We start from the raw sequence: 27,663 nt of genomic DNA on the forward strand, positions 1-27,663 counted from the left end.
AAATGCAGTAAATGTGTTTTCTCTTTTAATTTTCATAATAACATTTGCTCTTCTCTAGCTAACTCTATTTATAAGAATACAGTATGTAGCCCAGCCAGTGTGGCTCAACGGTTGAGTGCTCATCTATGAACCAGGAGGTCATGGTTCGATTCCCACTCAGGACACATGCCTGGGTGGTTGGCTCCATCCCCAGTAGGGAGCGTGCAGGAGGCAGCTGATCAATGATTCTCTCTCATCATTGATCTTTGTATCTCTCTCTCCCTCTCCCTTCCTCTCTGAAATGAATAAAAATATTTTTTAAAAAAGAATACAGTATATCATACATGTAACCTACAAAAATGTGTTAACTGGCTATTTATGTTATCGGTAAGGCTTCCAGTAACGGTAGGCTAAGTTCTGGGGGGAAGTCAGAAGTTAGCTGTGGATTTTCAGCTGCATTGGGGGGTCACTGTCCCTGAACCCTGCATTGTTCAAGGGGCAACTGTATATCTTTTGACTAAAAGACCTCCCCCTTCAGAGAAAATCCGGCACATCCTGAGCGTTGAAGGAGGGCTTGGTTGAGATCTCAGCCTCACAGAGCTGTGGGCTGTTTTGGTAGTTTTCAAATGCTGTTGTGACTATAGGGCGGGGGGGGGGGGGGGCGGTGTCACAGACCAGGCAGTGCACCTGCACTTTGGGGAGTCTTCTATTAAAGACAATATTCAGCTGATTCTTTTTTTAATACGTTTTAAAACCACACATCTGAACACATACATAAGAGCATGTATGCTATGTATAGAAATCATCTAAAGGTAGAAAAGAAAGGCAAGCAAAGTAACAGGAGGGAGGAGAGAGAGAGGTAACTTACACAGCGCGGGGTTTTCGACCTGCCACTGATTACGATTAGGCTTCTAAGAGGTGGGGTCTGAGAGAGAGAAATGTGTTCTATTTCCGCCGTTGGTCTGGTGCCTGCACACAGTGTCTCATCCCACTGTGTGTGACTCTGCTGTTTCTAAACACACTGTTTAAATATATAAATTACACAAACACCCTGCAACTGGTGCTCAACCAAAGGAACGGCTATGTGTTTTACTGCTGGAGGGCAAACGGATGGACTGACTTGCCCTGTGTTGATTCCCCAATATGGCACCTTTGCTAAGAGATTTTTAAGAGTGCCTGTGGTTCTTTGTGACTTTCACTTTCAGCCGCCCCCAACCTGGACTCACCGCCAGGTGCATTGCACCATCGCTGCAGGGTTAAAGGCAGTGTTGTCCTGTGCGGACAGTCAGACCTCAGTTGGCTCAGGTAGAGGCCTTGGGAGCCAGATGGGGCAGGGATGTTATGTGGGGAAAGCGGATTTGAGTCAGGGCTTGGATTTGGAAGCATGACAGCAGAGAGGGGTTCCAGCCGAGGGGGCGGAGTTCCAGGAGCAGGATGTGGACGGGAGAAGGGCTATGAGCGATGGGTTGGACCCACAGTGTGACTCCCATGCCAGCACAAGCCATCGCTTGGGATTCAGTCCAGTGAGGGGACCAATGGATCCGGGTGGCAGGAACTGGCGTGAGACAACATTGAACCACATCGTGAAAAGTTATTCTCCTTTTAATGTTTATGAATCCCTCTGCTGCTGCTAAGGAGAAAGTCTCAGTTTTGTGCTAACCCATCGTTAACGCCCCTCTAACACCGCTTCTAACAAACAAAGAGCGGGGCTCAGCTAGGTGCTTCAGCTGGCAACAGCTACAACTCAATAACAGTACAGTCTCATCGTTGCCTAGCTAGGCAGGCGAGGTCAGTGGCAATCTATCGTTTCAGATTAATACATGGAACACAATGGAAGTTGGAATCTTTTTTAGTCATAAGTCTGCAGACTTTGGCCTGGAATGGGTTGGACGAGAATTAACAACGGCAATAATTACGGTAGGAGAAAGACTAGAAGTAGACATTGATAGTGCATTCTTTTTAAGATTGTGTTTTTTTTTTTAATATATATTTTTTATTTATTTTAGAGAGGGAGAGGGAGAGAGAGATAGAAACATCAATGATGAGAAAGAATCACTGACAGGCTGCCCTCTGCACACCCCACACCAGGGATCGAGCCCACACCCAGGCATGTGCCCTGACCGGGAATCGAACCTTGACCTTCTGGTTCATAGATAGAAGCTCCACCACTGAGCCATGCCAGCCGGGCGATGGTTCATTCTTTTTATTATTATTACTAGAGGCCTGTTGCACGAAGAGATTCGTGCAATAGGCCTTCCCTTCCCTTGGCTGTTGGCACCGGTTTGCCTCTGGCACCCGGGGCCCAGGCCTTCGCTCTGGCCGGGCTCCAGCCAAAGCCGGCCCTGGAGCCATCCGGCTTCACTGCTCCAGCCCCGGAGCCATCCGGCTTCGCTCCGCCACTTGGAGCCTACGTATGCAAATTAAACGCCATCTTTGTTGGGTTGATTTGCATACTCTCCTGATTGGCTGGTTAGCGTTGCAAAGGTACGGTCAGTTTACATGTTTGTCTATTATTAGGTACAGTTCATATATTTTTATTTATTTCAGAGAGGAAGGGAGAGGGAGAGAGAGAGAGAAACATCAACGATGAGAGAGAATCATTGATCAGCTGCCTCCTGCATGCCCCCTACTGGGGACTGAGCCCTCAACCCGGGCATGTGCCCCTGACTGGAACTGAACCCAGGACCCTTCAGTCCCCCAACACTCTATCCCCTGAGCCAAACCAGCCAGGGCTGATGGTGCATTCTTAAAGGGAAGCGGGGCCTGATGCTCTTTCCCTGGCGATTACCTGCTGCTAAAGGACTCCCTGGGAAACGCCCACGTCAAGATGGTTTGAAAGTGCCATTTGAGAAGCATTCCTTTTCCTTCAGCAAGCCGGCACGGGCCCCCCGTTCCACACTTCCTCAGACACGGGGAGGTACAGGGCAAGGCCCCTTCCTCCCGGCAGCTGCTCCCTGGGCCTGGGGACCTGGGCACAGATGGAAAGATGGAATCCACCCTGAGCCTCATGCACTGGGTGACACCTTTTCCAGGGTGTCCCCAAAGTGCAAGCCCCACCCTGACACCAGGTGTCCCCTTCTGTCCCCCACAGGTCCGCCATCACCATATTTCCCCAGAGGATCGACAGCAAGCACGATTTCCGAGTCTGGAACTCCCAGCTTATCCGCTATGCTGGCTACAAGCAGCCTGATGGCTCCATCCTGGGGGACCCAGCCAATGTGGAGTTCACAGAGGTGCGTGCCCCCCAGTCCATGCCCACCTGGGCTCTCATCTCCCCAGACTGTTTCTATTGACAGACTTTTCTTATTTTGATGTTATCCTCATACGGAGAGCAGCAAATGAACTACTGCTTATTCTTTCCCAAACCTCCTTCTCTGGCTGCCCCCAGAGAGAACCAGCTGGTTCTCTTACAGGTGGTCAGTTGGTCATTTTCATGCTATTACCTTGCCTGACCCTCATGATGGTAACCATACTCCCATTTCACAGGTGGGTAGACTGAGTCTCACCAAGGCCAAATGAACTATCCAAGGCAATGAATGAACAGAGAGAAAGCTAGAAATACAGTCCAAATCTCCTGCCTCCCACCTGGAGGAGAGGAGCTGACATATGGAAACCATTGCCTGCATCCACCTTTTCTGAGTTGGGTAATATGTCAGATTCATATCATTCATTCATTCATTCATTCAACAACTATTCAACCCACACAACCCTCGTTGGATGGGCTGGACTCTCCATGGTACCAGCACAGACACTATTGCTGACAGCCCAAGTCAACTCATAAAACACAGAAACACAAACACCACCATCCTAGGCTCCTTCCAGGTGAGGCAGACAGCACAGCTGAGGCACAGCAGCTTACAGCGTCTGTGCCCATAGCAGAAACCACAGGCAGACGCCATGCCTGCCATGACCTCAGGCACACAGGCCTGGTACCCCCTTTTCTTAATCACCCAGTCATCCCAGTTGAACGTCATCTTGTCCTTTCCTCAAACCCCCCTCAAACTCCCCCCAGTATCTCCCCCAAGAGGATCTGGCCAGGCAGGGCCACTGAACTCCCTCAGTTGCTGCTGACGGCCTTTGCATCCGGCTTTCCTGATTAGGTGCTACTCTCCTAAGGAAGGGGCAGTAACCAGGGCGACCAGGAGTGGCACCTGTGCCGATTTAGACTCAGCCAGACTCTCTGCTCCACTTGGCTGCGAGCTGAGTGTAGAGTTGGCTGACCTTGTCCCCGTGGCCACCAGAACACAGACACCAGGGCCTCTTCCTCTTCTTCTGTTTCCAGAAACCTCGCTGACAGGACATGTTCTTTTAAGTGCATCATTTCATGCTCCTTCTTGGTACGAACAGGGCAGAAAGAATCACCCAAACATAACCACGGAGCTGTATCTTTTGAAACCCTCTCCCCCTGAGCTGTCTAATACAGCAGCTGCTGGTCACACATGGCTCGTGAGCACACAGTCTGCATACACACCAGATCACCAAGACAGAAACCAAAGAGGGAGGGTGGGGAATATCTTATTAATAAGTTCTTATCTCGAGTATTGAAAATGTTATAGTGGGTAATATTGGGCTAACCTATTTATTATACTTATTAATAAAGTAATATACTTATTGAGTTAATAGATATAATTATGTTAAATAGCTTTAAATGTTAATAATTTATTTAAAATTTATTATCTATAATAAAAGCGTAATATGCTAATTAGACCGGACAGCCGAACGACCTTCCGGATGACCTTCCAGATGAAGCCGGGGCTGCGAGGGCCGAGCCCCTTGAACGAATCTCATGCATCGGGCCTCTAGTTAACAAATAAATGATATCTAATACATTTGATTACGTTATATACTACATGTTATAGACTCCCTCCCCAGTGGGCAGGGAAGACCCAGAAAACATAAAACTGGTTTCTGTCTCTGTGGCCTGGTATTTTACACTTATGGCACTTAGGGTCTCGGTTCGAACCCACCACATTTCGAGTGCTCAAAGCCTGGTGCTGGGCACAGTTTTACCCTCTGTCTGTGGGCCCACGAGAAGCGGTGCTGGTTACGTGGTGATGTCGGGGAGACCTTGACAAAGGAGGCGCGTGGCCCGGCCCCTCCGGAGGAACGGGCTGCTGGGGGGTAGCGCTTGGGCTCTGCCCCTGCCCAGTGCCGTGTGTTGGGAGGGTCTGGGGGCCCGAGCCGGGGCCTGACCAGCGGGTCTGCTTGCAGATCTGCATCCTGCAGGGCTGGAAGCCCCCGAGAGGCCGCTTCGACGTCCTGCCACTCCTGCTCCAGGCCAATGGCAATGACCCCGAGCTCTTCCAGATCCCCCCAGAGCTGGTGCTGGAAGTGCCCATCAGGCACCCCAAGTAAGAGGGCCGGCATGGAGTGGGTGAGGGTGAGTGGGTTTCCCCAGTGCCCCTCTGCCCGTTCCTGGACCCCCTGGCTCGCCCTCTCCAGCCCAACACAGGCTGAAAGGGGCTCTTGATTCCAGTCCTCACCCTGGGACCTGGGCACAGAATCAGTATTTCCTCCTTGACCAGCCGGGGAACTGCCACCTTTTCTGAATCATAATCTCCCTTCTTACCCCATTCCTAAGCTACCGATGCGGACCTGCCCTTTCCCAGCCGGAGGATCAGAAAGCAGGAGAACCTGCTATCCTGTTGGGGGCTCAGATGTTAAACAGAGGGAACTGTTTTAAACTCTGTGACTTGAGGGGAGTCACGTCCGAAAGGAATTTGGAGTGAAGGAAATCCACAGGGGCCTTGGGGGCAGAACGGAGGCGGCACCAAAAGACTCAGTAATCAAGATAAATAATATTCTAATGCAGTATTTCTTAAAAATCAGAAATAGCCCGGCTGGCATGGCTCAGTGGTTGAGCGTCGACCTATGAACTATGAACCGGTTCGATTCCCGGTCAGGGCACATGCCTGGGTTGCAGGCCCGATCCCCAGTGTGGGGCGTGCAGGAGGCAGCCAATCGATGATTCTCTCATCATTGATGTTTCTCTCTCTCTCTCCCTCTCCCTTCCTCTCTGAAATCAATAAATATATTAAATAAATATATTTTTAAAAAGAAAGAAAAATAAAAAATAATTTTAAAAAATTCCTGTGCTGTACAGTGTGTCAGCATTTTAAATAAATACAGGATCCAGTTCAGGGCTGAGACTAGAGAGAGGCAAACCAGGTGAGTCATGTGAGTGCAGCGTGGAATCCTCTCTCTCTCTCTCTCTCTCTCTCTCTCTATATATATATATATATATATATATATATATATATATATATATTTATATATATATATATATATATAAAACATTTCCGCAACCCTTGAGCGGAATCAAACCCGGGACCTTTCAGCCCACAGGCAGATGTTCTATCCACTGAGCCAAACCGGCTAGGGCTGGAATCCTGTCTTTATTTAAAGTTTTGATCTTACCCAAATAACTTCATTCCAATAACATGCTGCAATAGAAATTGTATGGTGCCTAGAGGCATGAGATCACCTCACCCGTACCCAGATTGGGCATCAGGGAAGGCTTCCTAAAAGAGCAAACAGCATTTTAGCTGAGAATTAAAGTGCAAACAAGAGCTGGACAGACACAGAGGAGAAGAGATCCCAGGAGGAAAAAGCGGTTGTGCAAAGGCCCTGGGTAGGAGGGAACTCGCTTCCTCCAGGACTAACTTGCAGAGTGGGCTTAGCGGATAAACAGCAGCCCGAGCAGTGGTTTCCAGGCCTGGATATCCCTGCACACCACCTGGGAAACATGGTAAGATGCATATTCTCGGGCCCCAGCTCTGGAACCTGTGATTCTCCAGCTCTGAAGCAGAGCCCAGGAATCTGGTTCTGACATGGCCCCCGTCAGTCGCTGGCATCGCAGCATCCCCAGACTCAGCCTATCCCACCCTCTGTCTGCCCGAGACTCCCGCCCCGTGGTGAGCTGGGCTGTGTCCTTCTCCGCAGGTTTGAGTGGTTCAAGGACCTGGGGCTGAAGTGGTACGGCCTCCCCGCTGTGTCCAACATGCTGCTGGAGATTGGCGGCCTGGAGTTCAGCGCCTGTCCCTTCAGCGGCTGGTACATGGGCACGGAGATTGGCGTCCGCGACTACTGTGACAACTCTCGGTACAACATCCTGGAGGTGAGGTCCCTCCTTAGTCACCAGGCAGAAGGGCTGGGCTCAGCAGTGCTTCCCCACAGCCAGGCTTTGGGGCTTCGAAACTGGAAACAGGTGACAGCAGAACCTGCAATCCCAGTGCGGCATCCGTGGCACTAACTGTGTACGGACTGGGTGCTAGGCGGTGTTCAAAGCGCATTGCATGTATAACATGCTCATTTAATCCTCACCACAACCTCCAGGTTAAAAAAAAAAAAAACCCTCTCACCGATGAGAAAATCAAGGCCTTTGCAGGGATGAAATGACAAGCTCGAGGTCGTGCCACTAGGAAGTGCAGAGCTGGGATGCAACCCCAGTCTGGTTTTGTGGTCCAAGTTCATCACCACGCTGCTACACTGCCTCCCGGTGTCAAACTCTGTGAGAAGGGTTTGAGAATGATGGGTGAACTTGGGACTTTTTTTGTCTCTTTTCTGGAAAACCAGGCTGGAGGAGAGTCCATGGTTTTCCACTAAACACATTTCTCGGTGGAGGTCTGATTTCCTCCCTGGCTGAGTCACCCTCATCTGCTGAAAAGTGCCGGGCAGAGAGCTTCCTGGGGCCCAGCTCTGGTGAAAGCTCAGGATTGCCGTGGTTTTGTCAGCAAACGTTGTTCCTGACAACAGTCTGCTGTCGCTGGCCTTGTTTCAAAATAGGCCCCTGAGAAGCAGAGAGCTGAAGTGCTGGCCTGTGTCACACAGCAACTAAGGTGGAGTCAGGATTAGACCTCAGAGCCAGGCATTGGGTGTCTGTGGCTGAAATCCGTCGGTGTTCACATGGACGGCCCTTGAGGGCATTAGGCCACGTGAGCTCAGTCAGACAGACAACGACAAAGGCGGTGTGATCTCGCTTCTGTGTGGATTCTGCTCTCTGGTGAGTTAGAATGGTGGCTGTGGGGGTGGGAATTGGGGAGATGTTTTAGTCGAACAGGTAAATAATTTCTGGAAATCTAAAGCACAGCATCGAGATTATAATCAACAACACTCTAGTATAAACTTCAAAGTTTCTAAGAGACTAGATCTTAATTGTTCTCACCACAATAATTACTTACAGATGTTAACTAATGCTACAGTGGTAATCATATTGCAATATATAACTGTACCCAACCAACACCTTGAACTTTGTACACCTTGAATGTGCACAACATCATATGTCAGTTCTATCTCACTTTTTAAAAAAAACTCCATGGTTGTTCTCCTGGAAGACAGAAGCCAAGTCCTCAGCCTTGCCGTCCACTGGAACTACCAGGGTAGCACAGCGATGCCCGAGACCCCACCCCCAGGATTTGGATGGAATTGCTCTACAGGGGGGGAGGGCATCAGCATTTTTCATATCTCCCTAGAACAGTGGTCGGCAAACTGCAGCTCGCAAGCCACATGCGGCTCTTTGGCCCCTTGAGTGTGGCTCTTCCACAAAATACAGACTTCTGCGCATGGGCCACAAAGTTTCAATCGCACTGTACGTGTGCGCCTGAACATGGTATTTGTGGAAGAGCCACACTCAAGGGGCCAAAGAGCCGCATGTGGCTCGCGAGCCGCAGTTTGACGACCACTGCCCTAGAAGATTCTACTGGGGCAGCCACCGATCTGTACAGACTTCTGGCAAGAAAGGAAAAGACAGTTTAGTTAACGTTCATAGAGATGCCTTGAGTCACATTTGGGGATTTTTTTTTTAAGTTGTATAGGTGTGTTTTTTTCCTGCAACTAATTTCTCTTTTGTTAACCAAAATAATGCTGTAGAAGTAACAGTAGCAGCATGACTGGCTAGACACCTCTCCTCTTTTGTATAATAACTCGAGCTTTATATGTACTTATGTAAAGCAGCAAATTCTTTACTGCCTGCATTTGTGTCGCTGCCCAAAGGCCCCAAGCAGAACCTAACGCTTCAGCCCCAAAGAGTGAATCAATAAGTCCGCCTCCATGATCTTGCTTGCATTTCGACTGCATCGAGTAGTCACTGGGAAACTTAAATGAGACTCCCTCCCGCCCCTGCCTCCAGTTCCAGCTGCCACTCTGTACAGAGGTTGACAGCTGAGGCTGGGAAGCGATTTACCCAAAGCTGAGAAATTGTCGCATTCTAGCCCCATAATGAGACCCGGGTTCCCACGAGTGACTAGAATTGACAGAGTAAGAGAAAAGCTAGGCTCTAATTAGTGCATTTGCTATTGGGTCTTCCTCACCCTTGACATCAGCTCCTGCTTCAGCTGTAACAAACAGCAGGGGTTGTTTTTTGCCAGAGACGCCGGCTGGTTGGGGAGCAGCTCCCAGGTTCTGGGCAGTACGCATCTCCCTGGGCTCCAGCTCTGAGGCCAACTGGCTCTACAGAAGTCGAGCAAATCCAGGCACCTCTCTGAACCTCAGTTTCCCCATCTGTCAGATGGAGTCAGTCAAGCTCAAAACGTCCATGGTCTAGATTACGAGTAGTGGCCACTCCAGGGGTGGAGCAGGTTGGGTGGAGAGCTTTTCCCACTAAGAAGTAGACAATGCCACTCCCAGGCCCACATCTCTGATTAAAACCCTGCGAAGACCCTCCTCGTTACATTTGGAATAAAAATCCCGGCTCCGTGGCACATCCTTCAAGATCCTGCCCTTCTCACTAACTCCCGCGGCTCCCCACCCTCCGCGTGCACTGCCCTTCTTTCTGTATCTCAGATGCTGTGAGTCTGAACCTCCTCGGGGGCTTTGCACGTGCTGTCTCTGCCGAGACCCTCGCCTCCCTCCGTCTGCACATGCCTTGCTTTTCCTCCTCGTTGGGGTCTCACCGGGTGTGCCCCCTCCACGTGGGCCTTTCCTGACTAGCGTGGTTCAGTGAACCCTGCCCCATATCCCTCCTCGTCCCATATCCTCATCTTATTTTCTCCGTAGGAATTAGCACTGATCACAATATAAACTGTTCTCTCCCACTACAAGTTCCACTCAGTAATAAGTGGCCAGCCACGTCTCTAGTTTCCCACCACCGGTAGGTCCTCGGTAAGATATCTTCAGAGGGAGTGACTCGCTCTGCCAGTGAGCTGACTGATAGTTAAGACGTTCATTCATGACACGAGCTAGCCCTTCCCCTCCTTTGCCTGAAGCGTCCCAGCCCGAGAGTCTGTGCTCCCTTCTTCTTGCAGGAAGTGGCCAAGAAGATGAACTTGGACACGAGGAAGACGTCCTCCCTGTGGAAGGACCAGGCGCTGGTGGAGATCAACATTGCCGTTCTCTACAGCTTCCAGGTAGTGCTGGGGTCCCGGCCGTCAAGCCTCAGGGAGGAACTGAACCTTTCAGAGCCTTGGAGCAAAAAGCCCAAGAGCCCTAGCTGCCAGGAACCACCTTTGGGGAGATCTGTCCACCAGCGAGGTCAACCGCCCATCATGCATGCCTGCCTCTCCATGTTGATCTTGAGTGTGGACGTTTGAGGAAGAGATGACCAGTAGGGGGGGTTGTGACTTGTCACCTGTGGTTTTTCAGAATTGAGATGTCAGGTATCGTCCGTGTGTTGCTTAGGGACGCAGACTATCAGCTGACACAGGATTTTGTATCCCCACCATAAATGGAGAGCCAAGATCAGTTGCCTTAAATAGAAGAGAATTGTTAGTTTAAAGAAATAAACAAATACAAGGACTAGCAAAACGGAGTTGTTCCATTCTAGCTACATAAGAGGTTCGTTTGAGAAAGGGTAGGGGAGGAGAAAGGAAGACTCGCTAGAGAGGCCTGTTAGCAGCAAACGGAGACTTTCTCCCGGGTACAGTCAGAAGGAGAAATGCAGAGAAGTATTGGGCACTAAACCATCTCCAGGACCTGTCCTTCGGGAAACGCCACTCTGGGAGAATCCGGAAACACCCCGGCTCTCTTACCTCCTGACTCCTGTCCCCTCTCCACCCACAGAGTGACAAAGTGACCATCGTCGACCACCACTCGGCCACCGAGTCCTTCATTAAGCACATGGAGAACGAATACCGCTGCCGGGGGGGCTGTCCGGCAGACTGGGTGTGGATCGTGCCCCCCATGTCTGGCAGCATCACCCCTGTCTTCCACCAGGAGATGCTCAACTACCGGCTCACCCCCTCCTTCGAATACCAGGTCCTGCCCCTCCCTGCCTCTTCGCGCTAAGCCTTCGGTAGCCTGTGTGTGTGATGCTGAGAGCACGTCTCAGTTCAGACTAGCACTTTGGACACTCAGGTGCTCAGTAGCCATGCTTGGTTAGCGGCTACCATATTGGACAACGCAGCTCTAGCAGAGAGATTCCTGGAGACTAAATGAGTCGTCTGGGGTCTCAAGGAAAGTCTTTGGGAGGGACTGAGGGCTGAGTGGGAAGGTCTAGCACAGTGGTTCTCAACCTTCTGGCCCTTTAAATATAGTTCCTCATGTTGTGATCCAACCATAAAATTATTTTCGTTGCTACTTCATAACTGTAATGTTGCTACTGTTATGAATCATCATGTAAATATCTGATATGCAGGATGGTCTTAGGCGACCCCTGTGAAAGGGTCGTTCGACCGCCAAAGGGGTCGTGACCCACAGGTTGAGAACCGCTGGTCTAGCAGGGCAGTGCAGAACGGCTGGGCCAGCTGCTCTGTGCCAGGACCCCTGTGGTCATCACTCGCAGAATCACTCCCTTCAAGGCTGCGGGTTAGGCATGGCTGGGCAGCCACAGCCCCCAGGATCCTGAGTACCTTCCAGGGGAGCCAGGTTCCCTCACCACAGTAACCGCAGTAACCGCAGTCCTTTCTTCCCAGCCGGACCCTTGGAACACCCACCTCTGGAAAGGCACCAACGGGACCCCCACCAAGCGGCGAGCCATCGGCTTCAAGAAGCTGGCAGAGTAAGTCTCCTGCAGTAGGTGGGGGGTGGATGTGCCCCGAAACTTGGAGAGCCCCCCAAAAGGAAGCCAGGCAGCTAGTCATGCCTCTGACTAGCGCGATAAGATTTCTCTACTTTCTCTCGCCCCCTCGTGCCTTCTTTGCCTCAGAGTCTGGGATGTAAATGTCGCCACAGTTCTTCTCCCTCCCGATTTTACTTTCCTCACCCAGTTTTATAAATTCTTTTCCTGGAGGCAGTGGTGTGTTGGTAAAGCAGCTTTCCTGATAATAATATTAAAAGTAAAAATAATAGTAGATTTGTAATGTTGGCCAATTGCCATAGTGTAAATACTCCCATTATGGCCAGTTTTAAGCTACCAACAGGAAGTCACTGAACCCGTAGTAGAGAGGAGCTGGGATGAGCTGGGTCCAGAACATCACTGCCAACAGTGCTCTTGTCCAGGGCTGAACTCTAATTTCATTCATTCATTCATTCATTCGGCCCACAAATGGATACTGAGAGCCTACTCCCTGCCAGGCACTGTACTAGGCTCTCGGGAAGCCATCATTAGCCAGGCAAATGTGGTCCCTGCCCTCTTGAAGCTCACAGCCATTCATCTGTCAGAGAACCACACAAATACAGTCAGCACTTCAGGTGCCCTCGAGGAGTGATCCATGGTGCCAAAGAACAGACTTAACCGAGTTTAGGCAAGGGCTTCCTTCAGGAGGTGACAATTGAGCTGAAGAATAAGATGAATAAGTCCTAACTGAGCACAGAAGGGCGGGAAGGGGGTTATGGACCAAGGCCACCAAAGAATAACTGTCCTGACGTATAGCCAGCCCAGCTGCTATGGCTGGCTCAGTGGTTGAGTGTCAGCCCATGAACCAAGAGGTCACCAATTGAATTCCCAGTCAGGGCCCGTGCCTGGATTGTAGGCTTGATCCCCAGCAGAGGGCGTGCAGGAAGCAGCCAATCAATGATGTTTCTCTCTTATCGATGTTTATGTCTTTCTACCCCTCTCCCTCTCTCTAAAAATCAATAAAAACATTTTAAAAAATAAAAAAGAACGCGTAGCCAGCCAAGGGGCCAGCTGACAAGTAAGGTGGAGCCAAATGAGGTGCTCTAATGGGGATGCCAGGCTTCTCCTAAGAAAGAGGTCCGCCGGCTCTCGGAGACACCCTGTTCAGAACTAACTTACTTTTTGGCAGAGGAGCTAAGTATGCACTGAGCTCCTCACTCTTTCCTGAGCGCCCTCGGGTCCAGAACTCTCTCTGCATGGGGGGTAGTTGCAAAAAATAAAAATAAAACAATTGGTGCCATCCATGCCACAGACCCCAGAAGCAAGACACTGGTGGGTCTTGCAGGGACTCAACCCTGGGTGCTGGCTCTGTTAATATGGCCCATGGCATCTCTCTCCCTTTCTCCCCTCCTCTCTCCTTCCACCTAACCCCGTCTTCCAGCCAAGCAAGGGCACCTCAGCAGCCATTCTTTCGCTAATGAGAGATCACAAATATTCTCAGGGAAGGCAGCCCCTGGCTTCCCTTCAGTTCAGCTGTCTGGCGGGGGAGGAAGGGGGGAATCTAAAACATTAACCGCACTATTAAGATGGAGCTAGAAACAATGGAAGTTAATTATAGCTGCCTTTTTATGCTCCCATCATTCAAAGGGAACCCTCCAGGCACCTTTTATGTCTCTCTGTTTCTCCCCCTTAGCCCAAGTGCTCCTGCAGCGTGGGTGGTTTCCCTGATTCTAAAAAATGATGAATTTACCACCAATAATCCCCCAGCAGGAGTAATTAGCAAGTTGTCTGCTTGGAGATGCCTGTTAGAGCAGGGATGCTTGCTCCGAGGGGAGCCCAGGCGTTCCTGGGCCTCTGGCCTGGCTGCCTCGCCCAGGCCCTCATGGACGGGAAGGAAGAACAGTGGTTCTGGACTCTCCATTTAACTACAAAGGGCCTAGACTTGACATTTGAACTCCCCACGTCTTCAGTGGCAGCAGCATCTTTAAAATTCATTCCTTTGCTAGATATGTATTTAGTGCCTATTAGGCATCAGCTGTGCAAGACCCTGGCTATGCACGCCTGACTAAACCAGACCTGGGCCTTCACTTCTGAAATCCCTTTGAGCTCAATACCTAGTGATTTGTTAGTGATCTCTCTCTCTCTCTCTCTCTCTCTCTCTCTCTCTCTCTCTCACACACACACACACACTAATGTAAGCCCCATCACAGCTGCTTGTCCACAGCTACATTCTCTATGTTCTTCAGCTCCTATCACAATGCCTGCACATACGTGGTTAACACACATTTGATGGATGAACAAATGAGTGCATGAATGAATGGTCATCTTTTGGGGACAATGCTTGGCAAAGCAAGGTCCTCAAGACTGGGATTGATCCATGAACAACCCAACACAGTTAACCAACCATTTCAGCTCACGACTCGTTGCTCTGGAGGGGCTTAAAGGGGTCACATGGTGCCTAAACTCAGGCTTTGAGTTCCCAGAGGCCATCAAAGATCAGGAGAGTAAGTTCTCTCTGGTTAATGTCATGGGTCATGCTTCTGCTCAATGTCCCAGCCTGGCATTTCCCATGTTCTCTCCCTCCCCTTCCTCCCAGAGCCGTCAAGTTCTCAGCCAAGCTGATGGGGCAGGCAATGGCCAAGAGGGTCAAGGCGACCATCCTGTATGGCACAGAGACGGGTAAATCGCAGGCCTATGCCAAAACCCTGTGTGAGATCTTCAAGCACGCCTTCGATGCCAAGGTGGGTAGGGGCACTGCCAGCTCTCCAGCCCCTCCTGGTGATTAAAGTGGGGAGGGGAGAGAGGGAAGTCCACAGAGTAGAACCCTTTGAGAATGGATGAAAGCACTTCCCAAGTTGCCCGTCAGCACACACACTCACATTTTCATAAATTCCAGGGGACGGCGATATCCCTCTCTCTGCGAACCCCCCAGGAGTCCAGAAATCACAAAATGAAACCCCCAGATCTAGAGGAAACTGTTAGAGGGTTTTATGAAAATCCGTTCTGGAGTCAGTTTAAGAAGCTCTGCGTTAAATACAGTTCAGTGGGTTTCTTTGCTGCAGGACTTGTCAGAGCCTTTAGTCTGCACGTCTGTGTTGTCATCTCCAAAAGAGGAGGGCGGAGAATGTAAATGTTCCCCAGACATGTTTGTTTATGGCTCACTTGTTTTTGGGAAGCATCTCCAGAGACTGGGCTTCCCTAGAACCGCCGTTGAAAACTGTTTCTCGAGCGATGCTAGGATACAGGGCAACAATCTTTCCCCAAAGCAGGCCTCTCAGACTGGTTTGGCCCAGGCCATCCACCCTGCTGGAGGGAGGCTAGAACGGAGGCTGAGCAGCCGTTGGTCAGACCCAGTCGGCCAGGTCACTCCCAGCCTAGATGTGGTCAAGGAGCTTCCAAGATCAGTTGGTTTTAAAAAGCTGAAGGGTCTCCATTGGGACCTGTCTCTACTGGCGGTCACCCCCTGCGCCATTTCCCCAGATTCCCTTCGGCCTCCAGGCCACAGTGACCACAGGAGGTCCCACCCTGCCAGAGGCTTGCAGGTCTACCCATGAAATAGCAACACCCCACACATTTGGTTCTTCCAAAGGAGAGGGCTCAAGATGACTCATCTTCTGCTTCTCCTCCTCTTCCTCTTCTTTCTCCTCCTCCTCCTCCTTCCCCCATCACTTCCTCCTCCTCCTTCCCCCATCACTTCTTGTTCTCTCCCACCTTCTCTCCTCATCACCTCTTCCTTCCTGCCCCCTCTTTGCCATGGAAGACTATGACATTGTGCACCTGGAACATGAAACGCTGGTCCTGGTGGTCACCAGCACCTTTGGCAATGGAGACCCCCCTGAAAATGGGGAGGTAAGATGAGTGTTCGCCTGTTCTAGCTCGTGTTTCCATCAGCAGGAAGAAAGAGGGGCTACCGTTGCACCCGCTGTTCAGTAGCACATCCTCCCAGGGCCTCAAAGACGGTGGTTTCAATGTGGATCTAAGCTCGGCCAAGATGGGACAATTCCAAGTCCTCTGTCTGTTGGCACCCAGGGCCTGGCTGGCTCCTAGTGAAACGGCTGTCATCTGAGTGAGCTGCTTCTTTGGAATAGATGCTCAAACCAAGAGCTGGGTGTCCCCTGGAGCTTGATGCTCCAGATGAGAGAAGTGGGGACAATATTTTTATAGAGAGAAAGCCGCCACCAAGGGGCTTGGTGTGCTGGGGGTCGGGCGTCCACTTCTGCAGTTCTTTAAGCAGCTGACCCTCCCGGGTGCGTCTGCAGCGCAAGCATGGCTGCCCTGCCGAGCCCCTCGCCATCTCACCATCTCGGACATCCGGGCCCCCGAGCATCAGACTCCTCTTTTTCCAGCCAGGACCCCAGCCCCTCGGGACCTGAGCATATCCCAGTTTTAATAATACACTCCTGACATGTCACTCACCTCTTTCGCTCTGCAGAAATTCGGCTGTGCTTTGATGGAAATGAGGCACCCCAACTCTGTGCAGGAGGAAAGGAAGTAAGTGGACGGCTCTCCACGGCCGCATGACCCCCCTGGGGGGGACTGGAAATTGTCTTTTGGCACCTGGGGTTCACGTTTGAGGTCTGGGTGGATGGCGGTTGTGACCGACAGTCCAGCTGTGGCCGATTTCAGCCGCTGGGTGCGTGCGCCCCACCAGCGCGGATGCTCTGGTCCTAATTAGAGGGTCTTGGTTTGGTCCCTTCACGGCCCTGCGCCTCGGTTTCTTTTCCTATCAAGTAGGGTTTATTGCACCTGCCTGGGCTCTCCAATTTGTAAGACGCGAATTAGAAACTAGATGTGTGTGCCTGTGAGAAACTGAGAGCCCTGTGCAAACGCCAGTTCTCTCCACCCCCGGGACCCGACCTGCGGGATCAGTGAAATGCGCTGCTTTCCCTGGCACTGTGCCGCCTGATGCTCAGGGTGGCGCTGCAGCTCGGGTGGGGGTGCCATTCAAAAGAAGGCAGAGAGTTGCCTGCGGTCAAACGATGTTCGCGTGAAAGCGCATCCAACGTGGGGCTGGGTTCTGAAGAGATCCCGTGATCTGAGAAACACCTGGAATCAGCGTTACCCTTGGAAAGCCCTTAAGTCGCCCACAAAGTGGAGAACATATGGCAGGTGCAGACGGAGCTGCCTTTCAGTGAGGCCAACACAGCGCCGCCTCCAGCTCAGAGCAGACCCCATGTCTGCCGTTGGGCACCAAATGCCGCCGCTGGCCGTGGTTCGCAGAAAATCCCTCCTGGTTTTCTTGCAGCCAAGCACGTGTTGCCAAACTCGCATGCTTTCCGTATCCAGGGGGTGGCTGAGTCCCCTGCACTCAGCCCTCGTTCTGTGCCCAACTCCAGCACTCACTGTCCCTGCCCCTCTCCTGCCCATCCCAGCCTGGGTGGTCTCCAGCAGGTCCCCTCCTTCAGGGAGAGATAGGGCACCATCCATTCTCCCCTCTAGGTACCCGGAACCCTTGCGTTTCTTTTCCCGTAAAGGGCCTCCCCTCCCCCGAGGTGACACAGAAGTCCATGGTCTGGCTGCAGCCCGTGACAGCCAGCACAGGTAGAGCGGATGTGCGTGTGCATACATGCACCCGTGTGCATGCGTGTGTGCAGGGAGATGTGTGTCTGCACGCGTGCGCATGCATGCCTGACGCGCGAACCTCCAAGGCCACATCCAGGTGTCAAGGAAACCTGAGCTTCTAACCCAGGCTGTGCCACTAACTCATTAAGCGACCTGGAGCCAGTCCCTTGACCTCTCGGGGCCTCAGTCTTCCTCATCCACCAAATGGGGAGAAGCTCTCTGTCCTGACTACGCCTGGGAGCTGGCTGTTGTGCGGGCCAAAGGATAACAACAGAGAGGACAGCAGAGGACAGCATTTGGGACACCATAAACCTCATACAGAAACACGCGCTGTCATTCTCACCCCACAGCCACCCACCATCCCTCCCACTAACACCACGGCCACCCCCTGGTGTGTCGCATGCCTTATTTGGGGAAGTGACTCCATGTGTGACTATTTTAGGGCAGAAACGACGCTTACGTGTATGTAGACCTTTCCGGATCCTGGAGCAAGAACTGAGGATCCCGCTTAGGACCCTGCTGCCAGAATGCGCAGTTTCTTTTTTTGTCTTTTGTGCTCAGATTGATGTCTTGAGTTTTTGTGTTTCGCTTTGCTTTGTTTCTTCTGTTTGGAGGTTTGGATCTCTTGGTTTGGTTTTGTTTTGGGGGGTTGTCTTGGAGACGTTTTTTGTTTTGTTTTGTTTCTGCCCTGTCTGAGGTCAAAACTGACTTTTAGAGAAAAACTGGAAAACCAGGTGTGTGTTTTCTTGAGGCTTCAGGCTCCTGGGCCGCTAGTGCTGAGGTTTGAATCCCATCTTGCGTACTCAAGTGAGGTTTGAATGACATCTTCCTTCCCCTTCAAAACACGTTAACGAGAACGCCAGTCTCCTCTCCTGCCCCTGTCAGTGCTGAGCGCTCTCCATGCTGACGTGGAAGGTGGGAGGTGACAGACCCCGGAAATGTCTAAGGACCACAACCGGACAGAAAGAGCCGCGTCCAGTCAAACTTCCCAGGGTGACGAACGTGGTCTGTATTTGTGCCGCACGTGGTTGTTGAGTGAGCAACTGACGTGTGGCTAGTGCAAGTGAGAAACAGACTTTTTCGTTGTATTTCGTGTGAATTAATTCGGCTTTACATTCAAATAGCCACAGGTAGCCAATGGCCCCCACAGTGGACAGTACAAGTCCAGGTCCAGGCTACGCAAAGTGAGGTCTGGGGACCAGCGGCATCGGCATTTCCTGGGAGTTTATTAGAAATGCAGACTCTCAGGCCCGGCCCCAGATCTTCAGAATCAGGATCTGCCTAACCCAGCCCCAGGCTGATCCTTACGCACGTTACAATTTGGGTAGCAAGGAAGCATGGTCTAATGGTTAGGGGTGGTCTGTTCTACTCCCTCCTGCCTTCTTGCCTCGTCAGTCATTTTGACTGTTAGGCTTTCAATTTCCTGAGCTGAGTGTGGTCAGAAAGAACCCCTTTAACACACATGGCATCAAGGACAGATGGCTGGCTGGCACGGTGGTGGGCGGGGGTAAGTTGATCCATGTGGAGGAGGCCTGAGGATGCCGTGGTCTCACTCATCACACGTGAGAGGGTCCTAGAACCAGGACTGGTCCTTTGAAGATCCAGGGCGGTGACCTCAGGCGAGGGCTCAAGCCAGAGCTCATGACTCTCTCTCCTTTTGGCAGGAGCTACAAGGTCAGGTTCAATAGTGTTTCCTCCTATTCCGACTTCCACAAATCATCAGGCAATGGGCCGAACCACAGAGACAACTTTGAGAGCACCGGCCCCCTGGCAAACGTGAGGTGAGCAAGGGGCTCAGGCCTCAGGGATGACAAAGGCTCTTGGGGAACTGGACTCAGCTGCAAAGTGGGCTCTTTGTTGTGGGGGTGTCTTCCTTCCACATGTCTCCATCCCTGGAACAACCAGTTGCACCCTGGCTGCACCGGACTCCTCTTCGTAAATGCACAGCCTCATTGCCCCCACAATCCCGTTTTCCCCCATCACCCACCTTTCACCCCATCACCCACCTTTACCCCATCCCACACCTTTCACCCCTCACACACCTTTACCCCATCCCACACCTTTACCTCATCCCACACCTTTCACCCCATCCCACACCTTTCACCCCATCCCACACCTTTACCTCATCCCACACCTTTCACCCCATCACCCACCTTTCACCCCATCACCCACCTTTCACCCCATCACACACCTTTACCCCATCCCACACCTTTACCTCATCCCACACCTTTCACCCCTTCACCGACCTTTGACCCCATCACACACCTTTCACCCCAGAAACACCTGTCACGCCATCAACACGTTAGACCGCAGCAAACACACGTGACCCCCGCGCCAAGATCGTACCCCATCAGCTGCGTTACAGCGAAGGAGCGACATTTCAACCATCACACACCTTTCACCCCATCACACACACTTCACCCCCTCATCAGCATGTCACTGGTGATGGAGAACGTTGACCCCTAGAAATTACGCAATGAGCTGTCCTTCCCAAGTGATATGCTGCACACTTGATAGAAGCTTCTGGAGACAAACTGCCATAACCCAGTGGTTCTCAAAGCTGGGTGTGCATTAAAAGCACCTGGAGATGTTTACAATGCACCCATAACCACGCCCACCTCCAGAGATTCTGGTGTAATCGGCCTACGATTGGGACCAAGCATTGCTTTTCAAAAAAAAAAAAGCCTACTTCTCCCCTCCCCCAGCCGGGTATGTCTATTGTTTAGTGTCATCCAATACACCAGGGTTGTGGATTCAATCCCCAGTCAGGACATATACAAAAATTAACCAATGAATACATCAATAAGTGGAACAACAAATCGCTCTCTCTCAAATCAATAAATGTTTAAAAACTGAGAAAATATTTCCCCAATGGACTCCAATGTGTAGTCAGATTCAAAAGATTCTGGCCTAACTCCTTTATTTTCAAAAGCATAGTCACATGCCAGGAGGTAACTTTAGGTAGTACATGGACATATATTTTGTACTTCAATAGTTGTGTCTTCAGTTTAATGGATATTTGGAAAGAAATAAAACTGGATGTCATGCCAAACCCTTGGTTTCACAGATTATCGGTCAAGACGAGGCTGATACAAGCACAGTATCCAGGCCTGGCCAGGAATCTCTAACTAAACCTGGCCACTAACTGAACCTTCTTCACAGATGCTCAGAGCAGTGCTCAGCAGATGCCTCAGATCACAGGGCTCCTCGATAGTGAAGCATTGTGGCCATCAGTCCACTCTTTAAAAGACTTCATTTTTTTAAAAAGCAGTCGTAGGTTCATAGAAAAATTCAGGGGAATGTACAGAGACTCCCCATATACTTTCTGCCCCACAACACATACATACACAGCCTCCTCCGCCATCAGCATTCCCACCAGAGGGTACATTTGTACAGTTGATGAACCTGCATTGACACGTCATGATCTCACCAAGTCCATGGTTTACAGTAGGGCTCCCCCTTGGTGCTGTCCATTCTGTATAGGGTTTTTTTAAAAATGTATTTTATTGATTTTTTACAGAGAGGAAGGGAGAGGGATAGAGAGAAACATCGATGAGAGAAAAACATCGATCAGCTGTCTCCTGCACACCCCCCACTGGGGATGTGCCCACAACCAAGGTACATGCCCTTGACCAGAATCGAACCCGGGACCCTTCAGTCCGCAGGCTGACGCTCTATCCACTGAGCCCAACCAGTTAGGGCCTGTATAGGTTTTGAAATCTGTACACTTTTTTTAGTTTGACAATGTAATGTCAGCTGCATAGTTTGACAGTCAGACCCATTTTTCCCTCATTAAATCCACCATGGCTTACAGCAGGTGATGGCAAGTGACAGCCATGGTCCAAATACAGCCTGGCCACTGTCTGTCTGTGTACAACCCATGAGCTCAGAGTGGTTTTCACACCTGAACGCTTGCAATTCATTTAATGATTTTTTAAAAAAAACACTACCTTTGAGCCCCAATTAAGCAAAATGTTATCTCCCATGAAAAAGAATTACGTTCTCATGAGTACATATGTTACTAAAAAATTATACTGAGCTATAATTATTATCATTATTAGTAGCACATTTTTAACTTCGTTAGTAAAAAAAATGTGTGGGAATTTGTTCTTTCTTGTTATAGAAGTAGCTATATAATCGTTTCCATTTTGTTTCTTCGCCTAAAAATATTTACTCTCTGGCCCCCTGGACAATAAGTTGGCCAGCTCCTGGTGTAGAGGCTTAAAATAGGACCTCTGAAGCCAGGAGGTGAAGACGGGGATGGAAACGTGAGTCTGGGAAGTGACGATGATGCAGGTCTTCAGGTGCATCGGGAAGCACATTCATGAACTCACCCCTTGGACCATCTGCTGTGAACACATGTGGGCCAGAGGAGCTAGTCAGCACAAACTAAACGCAGGTTAAACAGCGCTAATGAGGAACAGAGTTGGGACAGTCAAGTCTGGTGGATGTCACAAACATTCATATTGCAGATTTGGGGCGCAACGCCTTAACCACGGCAGGCTGGTGCTGGGGTTCCCAGATCTGCTCAGGCTGAGGGTGGCCCTCCAACCAGTCCACTCCTGGTCACCAGCTCTCTACCCACCAGCTGCCACCCTGCGAGGAAAGGGGGAGGAGTCCAGGTCCAGGAAGATCGTAGGTGCAGGAGGGATGGGGGAAAACACCGCCTGCTCTCATTCACTTTCCGTGGAAAGGCTCTGGAACCAGGAGGAATGGAGGGCAGGAAAGAGGAGGAAAGTGAGATGAGAAAGGAGGGGATAACTTCCATTTGACCTGTGAGACACCTGGACCTATCTCAAGTTCATTCTCCATGATGCAATTTCTTCCCACTGTCTCCTGCCTCTGCCTCTGACCCCCCATCTCACCATCTTGGACCCCTTGTCCTAAAAATGAGATTTGGGGACAGCACCAGACCCTGGATGGAGTAGGTTAGACAGCTCCACTCCTTGGCGTGTCTCCATGACGGTCTGCAGCAGAACCCTGACCTGGGAAAGAAGTGGGATGGGGTGCGCTTGTCCCGCTGGGAACCTGCCACTCCAGTCCCGAGAGGTCAAGACCTACAGCCGGGACCAAGCCCTGGAAGTGTGACATCAAGTGTCTGTAGGACACACTGAGCTAAGAATAGGGGCCACCTGAGGCCCAGCCCCCCACTTCCCATGCCTGAAAGCAGCCAGCCCCCATCTCACTAACTTGACCCCCATCTATTCAGGGAGCAGCATCTTGGTGGTGGCTGTGCAAGGAGGGTTTGTGAGACCAATTCATTTCACAGACATTGCAAGGGGCGGAGCCAGCACATTCACAAGCCCCTCCTCCCCTTTCAGAAGGGCCTGTCCACACCCACATGTGACGTGTCGGCGACAAGTCCTCATTGATACAGGCCCCCGAGGACCTCTGTGTTATAATTTCCATTGTCTTTGTACTTAAAACTGCTCTGGTTTGTAGAATTACAAAACTTGTAGAATTTAAGCTTCCCCATAATGTAGACAAATATTCCCAATTAGTCCAGCTTAGAAAGGGACACACAGGGAACAGCCAGTGATTCTGGATGGTCACCACCCCGACTCATCGTCCTTAGGACAAATGGGGAATTTTCTCCTGAGGACAGTATTGCCCAGTACAGCGGTTCTCAACCTGTGGGTCGCGACCCCTTTGGCGGTCGAACAACCCTTTCACAGGGGTCACCTAAGACCATCCTGCATATCAGATATTTACATTTACAATTCATAACAGTAGCAACATTACAGTTATGAAGTAGCAACGAAAATAATTTTATGGTTGGGTCACAACATGAGGAACTGCATTTAAAGGGCCAGAAGGTTGAGAACCACTGGCCTAGTAGATACCAGAGGAAGGGAGAAGCCCCCAGGGGAGGGAGCTATTTGAATGATAGCCTTCTCCAATAGGCTTGGGGTTGCCTGACCATCATGGCTAACCACAGTCCTTCTGGGAGAAAAAAAAAACAGGTGTATTGGTCTGCTTGGGTGGCCTTAACAAAACACCACAGACAAAGTAGCTTCAACACTTGAAGTTTATTTTCTCACAGTTGTGGAAGCTGGAAGTGCAAGATCAAGGTGCTAGTAGGACTGGTTTCTGGTGAGGCCTCTCTTCCTGGCTTGCAGACAGCCACCTTCTTGCTGTGTCCTCACCTGGCCTTTCCACTGTGCACATGCAGAGAGAGGGAGACTCAGGTGTCTCTTCCTCTTCTTTTTTTTCCCCTTTAGTGAATAAGATGTTACAAATGTGTCCTTATCCCCCCAATGTCCCCTCATCTCCCCAATCCTACCCTCACCCTCACCCCCTGTTGTCCACATCCATCACTTATGCTTATATGCATGCATACAAGTCCTTTGGTTGATCTTTCTCTCTTCCTCTTCTAATGAGGACGCCAGTTCTATTAGATTAGGGCCCTCACGTTATAACCTCATTTCATCTCAGTTACCACCTTGGAGGCGCCATCTGTAAATACAATTAGTTACATTGGGGGTAGGGCTTCAACATATGAATTTGGGGAGGCATAGTTCTATTCATAGCACCAGGCACCCCCTCAGCCCAACCTCACATGAGCTTTCTCTTGTCTCGTTGGCAGGTTCTCAGTGTTTGGCCTTGGCTCGAGGGCATACCCGCACTTCTGCGCCTTTGGCCACGCTGTGGACACCCTCCTGGAAGAGCTGGGAGGAGAGAGGATCCTGAAGATGAAGGAAGGGGATGAGCTCTGTGGTCAGGAGGAGGCGTTCAGGACCTGGGCCAAGAAGGTCTTCAAGGTAACCATCCTCCCAGATCTCAGAGACCCAGGGGGAAAGGTCATGCTCCCCTTGGCCCCCAAAGACAGACGGCCTAAACCATCGCAAAGAGAAGGAACTTGAGAGGATCCCGGGTACTTCCCCCAGGCATCCACCCAGGAGGCAGCTTTAAACAGCTCGATGAACTTGGGTGACCTTACAACACACATTCTCCACCCTGAACCCAAACTCCTGCATGTGGCTAAGGCAGCCGTGGGCAAACTACGGCCCGCGGGCCGGATCCGGCCCGTTTGAAATGAATAAAACTAAAAAAAAAAAAAAGACCGTACCCTTTTATGTAATGATGTTTACTTTGAATTTATATTAGTTCACACAAACACTCCATCCATGCTTTTGTTCCCGCCCTCCGGTCCAGTTTAAGAACCCATTGTGGCCCTCGAGTCAAAAAGTTTGCCCACCCCTGGGCTAAGGAGTTGGTCTACAAAAGAAATTACAGAGTCTTGGAATTTCTGGGAGGAATCCAGCCCTCACTCACATTTGGTCGACAAGTAGACAAAACACATAGAATTGATTAACTAAACCAAGGGCCATGCCTTGACCTGGAACTCAGATCTCACCAACTTGTCTACTTGGAGAAGCATATTCCTCTTGTGCTAAATATTAACTGGCCATTGTGGGAGCCACTAGCCACATGTGGCTATTTAAATCTAAATATGATGAATGGATAAATAAAATTAAGTATGCTTATGCAAAAGAATACTCTTCAGCCATAAAAAGGAATGAAGTCCTGACACATGCTACAACATGGATGAACCTTGAAAACATGATCTAAGTGAAAGAAGCCAGACACAGAAGGCCACATATTATATGATTCCATTTATATGAAATGTCTGGAATAGGCAAATCTGTAGAAACAGAAAGTAGATTAGTGGTTGCCAAGATTTTGAAAAAAGCGGAAATGGAAGTTACTGTTAATGATGGTACAGAGTGTCTTTGGGGTCACGAAAATGTTCTGAAAGTGGATGTTAGTGGCAGCGGCGCATCCTTGTAAATATACTAAAAACCACTGACTTGTACATTTTTAAATGGTGAATTTTATATGATATGAATTATCCCTTCTCTATGAGAATATGTAACTATATAAAATATAGTTCATTTATATATAGTTCATTTATCTCATTCTCTATATATTCATTCTATATTAATAGGTTATTCTATATTAATTTTCTATGTATACATTAAATTGGGTTAAAACGTCCATTTCTCGGGAGCACCAGCCATGTTTCGTGTGCTCAAAAACCACCAGTGGCTGGTGGTCACCCTGTCAGACAGCACAGAGCCATCCATCCTGCCAGGACATCCTATTCCAGACATGGGCCACAGGAGGATGAAGGACTACTGGCCTCCTGTCTGCGTGTGGCGCATGATTTAGTTGCCCCTGGGGGAGAACGAAAAAACAATCACTATAGACCCACCTTTACCCGCTCTTTCCTCGGCCCTGAAGAACCTTCTTACCAGCAGCCCCTGGAGAAAAAGGGCTACAACAACCTCCTGTCATCCAGTTGATACTTTTCATTCTGAAAGCAAATGCAGGTGTGGAGCAAGAGGGAAACTGAGGCCTCTGAGCTATAAAGAAACCTGTGTGGGGAGGCTGTCAATAGCCTGTTCCTGCTTTCTTCCTAGATGGGGAGAGTGGAGATAACTTGGCTTTTCTCACACCTCAAGATAACAGTGTGGTTGTTGACTTCAATCGGCCAACTTTGAGCATCCCAGAAGCAGGGTCTGTCACAAGCCACTCTGTCCTTGAGCTATTACCCCCCTATCCTCCACTCCAACCCCGGCCCTGGCAACCACTAATCTGCTTTCTGTCTCTATGGATGTGCCTGTGCTGCACATTTCATATGAATGTGGTCTGTCATGCCTGGCTTCCTTCACTTTAGCATAATATTCTCAAGGTTCATCCATGTTGTAGCATGTGTCAGGACTTCATTCCTTTCTTTTTTAATATTTTTTATTTTATAATACATTGAGATTACAGAAAAGTAACAAGGATGTACAAAGAGTTCCATAACAAAGAGTTCCTGTTAACATAACCATGGTACACGTGTCAAAACTAGGAACAGTGATACAGTGATACAGGCTTTCTTCAGGTTTTACCCGTTTTCCCACCGATGCCCTTTTTCTGTTTCAAGATCAAATCCAGGGTACCATATCGCATTGTCAAAACATCTCCATCTCTTCAGCTGTGTTTCTCAGTCTTCCCTTTCATGATCTTAAGAGTTTCTAAGAGTACTGGTGAGGCATTTTGTAGCGTGTCCCTCAATATCTTTTTTCAAGATTAGAGTGGGGTGATGGGTTTGGGGAAGAATATCCCAGAAGAGAGGTGTCCTCATCACATCATGCCAGGATACCGGGGTCAACATGACTTATTTTAGAGATGTTAACCATGATCACTCGATGAAGGCACATTCCTTTTCATGGCCAAATATTCCATTCTATGGATATACCGTATTTCGTTTATCCATTCATCAGTCAATGACATTGGAATCATCTGAAAATCAACACGAGCCCAAAAATTGGTGAAAAGCTATCCTTGAGAACCTTTGGAGTTATCCATGGCTTTTATCTCTAAAAATAATTCTGAACAGTAATTCTTAGGATCACTAGAGTTAGAGAACTTACAAACTTAGCAAATGAAAAATAAATGTATGTGCAGGTATACAGACATTCAATACATTCTGCCTTTAATGTAACTTTTTAAAATCTGTGAGGAAGATGGATAGGAAATTCTAAAATGTTTACTTTCTTGTTTAATAGTAGACCTCTACACATGTTGGTTTTATAAATAAGTGCAGAGAGTTACATGCAAAATAGATGTGAGGTCCTAAAGACAATAGTAAATGTGATATGTCCAGCACATCAAAGGCACTCAAAAAAATATAGGATGGATTAGTGGATGGATGGATGGATGGATGGATGGATGGATGGATGGACCAACAGACTGGTGGGTGGATGGGTGCGTGGGTGGATGGTTGGAAATTGGAGGGGTTGATAGATGGAGGGGTTGAGGGATGCAGGGGTTGAGGGATGGGTGTGTAGGTGGGTAGATGGATGGATGGATGGTTGGAAGGTGGGATACATGCCATGACTCAGAGCTGTTGGAGAGGAGCCCCTCTTGGCTGACGGAGGCCACTGAAAGCCCTGTATGTGCCACAGACAGCCTGTGACGTGTTCTGCGTGGGAGATGATGTCAACATTGAGAAGGCGAACAACTCCCTCATCAGCAATGACCGCAGCTGGAAGAGGAACAAGTTCCGCCTCACCTATGTGGCCGAAGCTCCAGAGCTTACACAAGGTACCTCTCACCAGGCTCCGGGTGGGCGCTCAGGACAGTGGGGCAAAGGAGAGTCTGGAGCTGTCACATGGGAAAGGTGCTGAGAGAAAGTGGGTGTC

The 27,663-nt window shown here is 49.9% G+C and overlaps 1 protein-coding gene across 1 annotated transcript in view; it reads left to right on the forward strand.

Moving 5' to 3' along the window:
* The window catches only part of NOS1 (nitric oxide synthase 1), a 73,675-nt gene that overhangs the window by 28,597 nt on the left and 17,415 nt on the right, over positions 1-27,663 (forward strand). Inside the window, exons 7-18 of the mRNA XM_023760404.1 lie at positions 3,071-3,212; positions 5,191-5,330; positions 6,922-7,096; positions 10,221-10,322; positions 10,975-11,169; positions 11,826-11,911; positions 14,505-14,653; positions 15,657-15,757; positions 16,341-16,399; positions 19,135-19,251; positions 24,057-24,231; positions 27,427-27,565. Of these exons, the coding sequence (XP_023616172.1) occupies positions 3,071-3,212; positions 5,191-5,330; positions 6,922-7,096; positions 10,221-10,322; positions 10,975-11,169; positions 11,826-11,911; positions 14,505-14,653; positions 15,657-15,757; positions 16,341-16,399; positions 19,135-19,251; positions 24,057-24,231; positions 27,427-27,565 (1,580 nt within the window). The remainder of the gene's footprint in view (positions 1-3,070; positions 3,213-5,190; positions 5,331-6,921; positions 7,097-10,220; positions 10,323-10,974; positions 11,170-11,825; positions 11,912-14,504; positions 14,654-15,656; positions 15,758-16,340; positions 16,400-19,134; positions 19,252-24,056; positions 24,232-27,426; positions 27,566-27,663) is intronic.

This window comes from Myotis lucifugus, unplaced genomic scaffold, assembly GCF_000147115.1.
Source record: "Myotis lucifugus unplaced genomic scaffold, Myoluc2.0 scaffold_181, whole genome shotgun sequence".
In the NCBI taxonomy this organism is placed as follows: Eukaryota; Metazoa; Chordata; class Mammalia; order Chiroptera; family Vespertilionidae; genus Myotis; species Myotis lucifugus.